The 2,348-nt window shown below is 59.6% G+C and overlaps 1 protein-coding gene across 1 annotated transcript in view; it reads left to right on the top strand.

The window, feature by feature from the left end:
- Positions 1–67: 67 nt before the first annotated feature.
- Positions 68–2,348, top strand: part of SLC39A3 (solute carrier family 39 member 3) — a 4,475-nt gene continuing 2,194 nt past the window's right edge. The window contains exons 1-3 of the mRNA XM_008641102.2: positions 68–620; positions 1,246–1,553; positions 1,948–2,346. Of these exons, the coding sequence (XP_008639324.1) occupies positions 1,347–1,553; positions 1,948–2,346 (606 nt within the window). The 5' untranslated portion in view covers positions 68–620; positions 1,246–1,346. The remainder of the gene's footprint in view (positions 621–1,245; positions 1,554–1,947; positions 2,347–2,348) is intronic.

Here is a 2,348-nt window from a genome sequence, read left to right on the forward strand (position 1 = left end):
GGGAGACAGGGGCAGGAGAGAGGGGCTGGGCCCCCTCCCTGTGTGAGGGACCCCAAGCTCATCTTGAGGGGTTGGGGCTGGGGCGCCTCTCGCTGTGAGGGGCTCAGGGCGGACCCCAACCTCCTGTGAGGCCCCTCTGTTTGTGAGGGGCTGGAGCTGGGCCCCCTCCCCACCTTGGAGGGCTCAGGGTGGACCCCGACCCCCTGTGAGGGTCTCCCCAGCTGAACACTCCGCACTTGAGCTGCTCACCCCGCTCCCAGTAACTCTGAAACCCTTCCCCTCATCTCTGCTCCTTTTTGGGGTGCTCAGGGGTGCTGGTGGCCTGGGAGGAGCCCCCTCCTCGTCACCTCCTTTTAAAAGTGGCTGGGACCATCTCAAGCGGTTTCAGGGCTTAGAAGTGCCGGTTTTTAACAGAAAAACGGGGATCTAGGAGCTCACGGATCAGGAACTCCTTTGTTTTTCCTCACACAGAGCCCTGCCTGGTTTATATAATATTTTTCATCGCTTGGATGCTTCATTATGAGCCACTAAGCCGAGCAGGACCGGAGTTAATCCTTTGTTCCAGCAGTTTGCAGGCTGGGGACACAGCCCAGGTGTCGGTGCTGCTGCAGGAGGAGCAGGTGAGGAGAACCACCAGGAATTCCTGGTGCTTCCTTTCCCTCCGAGCTGCTCCCAGCCCCGCTCAGGGACGCTGGATGTGGCTGTCCCACCTGAACTCGGGAGGCTGAGGCTTTGGTGGGGGCTGGTTTGGGTTAAAAACGGGAAAGAAAGGGAAAAAACTGTGGTTAAAGCGTTTCTGGGGGGGAGCCAAAGGTGTTCCAGAGGTGTGAGGTCTGGAAAAGGAGGATTTTATCCTTTCCCTCTGCCCTGGCACAGGTGCCTGGTCGAAGATTTTGGACGTGTCCAGACCTGGAGTGAGTCAGTGTCACCTGATGGGTTCTGAATTCCTTTCTTTGTCCCTTGGAGAGGGACTTTTCACAGGGCCTGGGGTGACAGGACGAGGGGGAATGGCTTCCCAGTGCCAGAGGGCAGGGATAGGTGGGATACTGGGAAGGAATTCCTCCCTGTGACCTTGGGGAGGCCCTGGCAAGGATTTCCCAGTGGCTGCCTCATCGCTGGAAGTGTCCAAGGACCTTCAGGGAAGGGTGGTTTGCAGTGACCACAACAATCCCAGGGCTTTAAAATCCCTTTTGAATACAGTTCAGCTTTTCCCTGGAAAAATCTCGGTGTTCTTCCCATCTCCAGGGAGCTCCTTTCCCTGAGGCCTGTCCAGGCTGTCACCCACTGATGTCCTGGCTCTGAGCACATCCAGAGGGGCCCCTCCAGGGCCTGGAATCCTCGGCAGGATGAGGATTGTGGTGGCCAAGGTGCTGTGTCTGCTGGGAATCTGTGTCCTGGTGCTGGCCGGGGCCCTGCTCCCCGTCAGGGTCATCGAGGCCGACTACGAGAAGGCTCAGCGTTCCCGGAAAGTCCTGGCCCTCTGGAATTCCTTCGGAGGAGGCGTCTTCCTGGCCACCTGCTTCAACGCCCTCCTGCCCACCGTGAGAGGGAAGGTGAGTGCTGATTAATTCCTGTGTGAGGGACACCTGAGCCTGCAGGATCCCAGCCCTCATTCCTTGTGGGAATGGGGTGTGTCCTGCTGGAGTGGCCTCTGGAGCTCCCTGGAACATCTCTGCTGTGGCCGGTGCCTCATGAGGGGGAGCTGTGCCCGGCTCCTGTTGCTCTCTGTGGAACAAGGGGAGGTTTTTGGGGTGCAGAGGAGGCTGTGGGGTGGGAGGATCCAAACTCGCCGTGTTTGGAACAGCAAGGCAGAGAGGTTCCCTGTCCCCTGCCAAGGCCGGTATCCGAGGGTGTGGCAGCATCATGGACTCAGTGTCCATGTGGGAATGTCTCCCTTCAGAGGGATAAAGGGGATGGCTTCCCTGTGCATCTCTTGCTCCCTTCCAGCTCGATGAGGTCCTCAGGCAAGGCAACGTGACCACGGACTACCCGGTGGCTGAGACCATCATGATGGTCGGCTTCTTCCTGACGGTCTTCGTGGACCAGCTCTTCCTGACCTTCCAGAAGGAAAAACCCTCCTTCATCGACCTGGAGACCTTCAACGCCGGCTCGGACGTGGGCAGCGACTCGGAGTACGAGAGTCCCTTCATCGCCTCGTCCCGCGGGCGCGCCCTGTACGGGGAGCACGGAGCCCATTCCCACAGCCTCAACATCCCAGAACTGTCCCGCTGTGGCCCCCGGCGCCTGCTGGGGCTGGTGTTTGCCCTGTGCACTCACTCCATCTTCGAGGGCCTGGCCCTGGGCTTGCAGGAGGACGGCGGCAGAGTGGTCAGCTTGTTCCTGGGAGT

This window comes from Corvus brachyrhynchos, unplaced genomic scaffold, assembly GCF_000691975.1.
Source record: "Corvus brachyrhynchos isolate BGI_N302 unplaced genomic scaffold, ASM69197v1 scaffold219, whole genome shotgun sequence".
Taxonomy (NCBI): Eukaryota; Metazoa; Chordata; class Aves; order Passeriformes; family Corvidae; genus Corvus; species Corvus brachyrhynchos.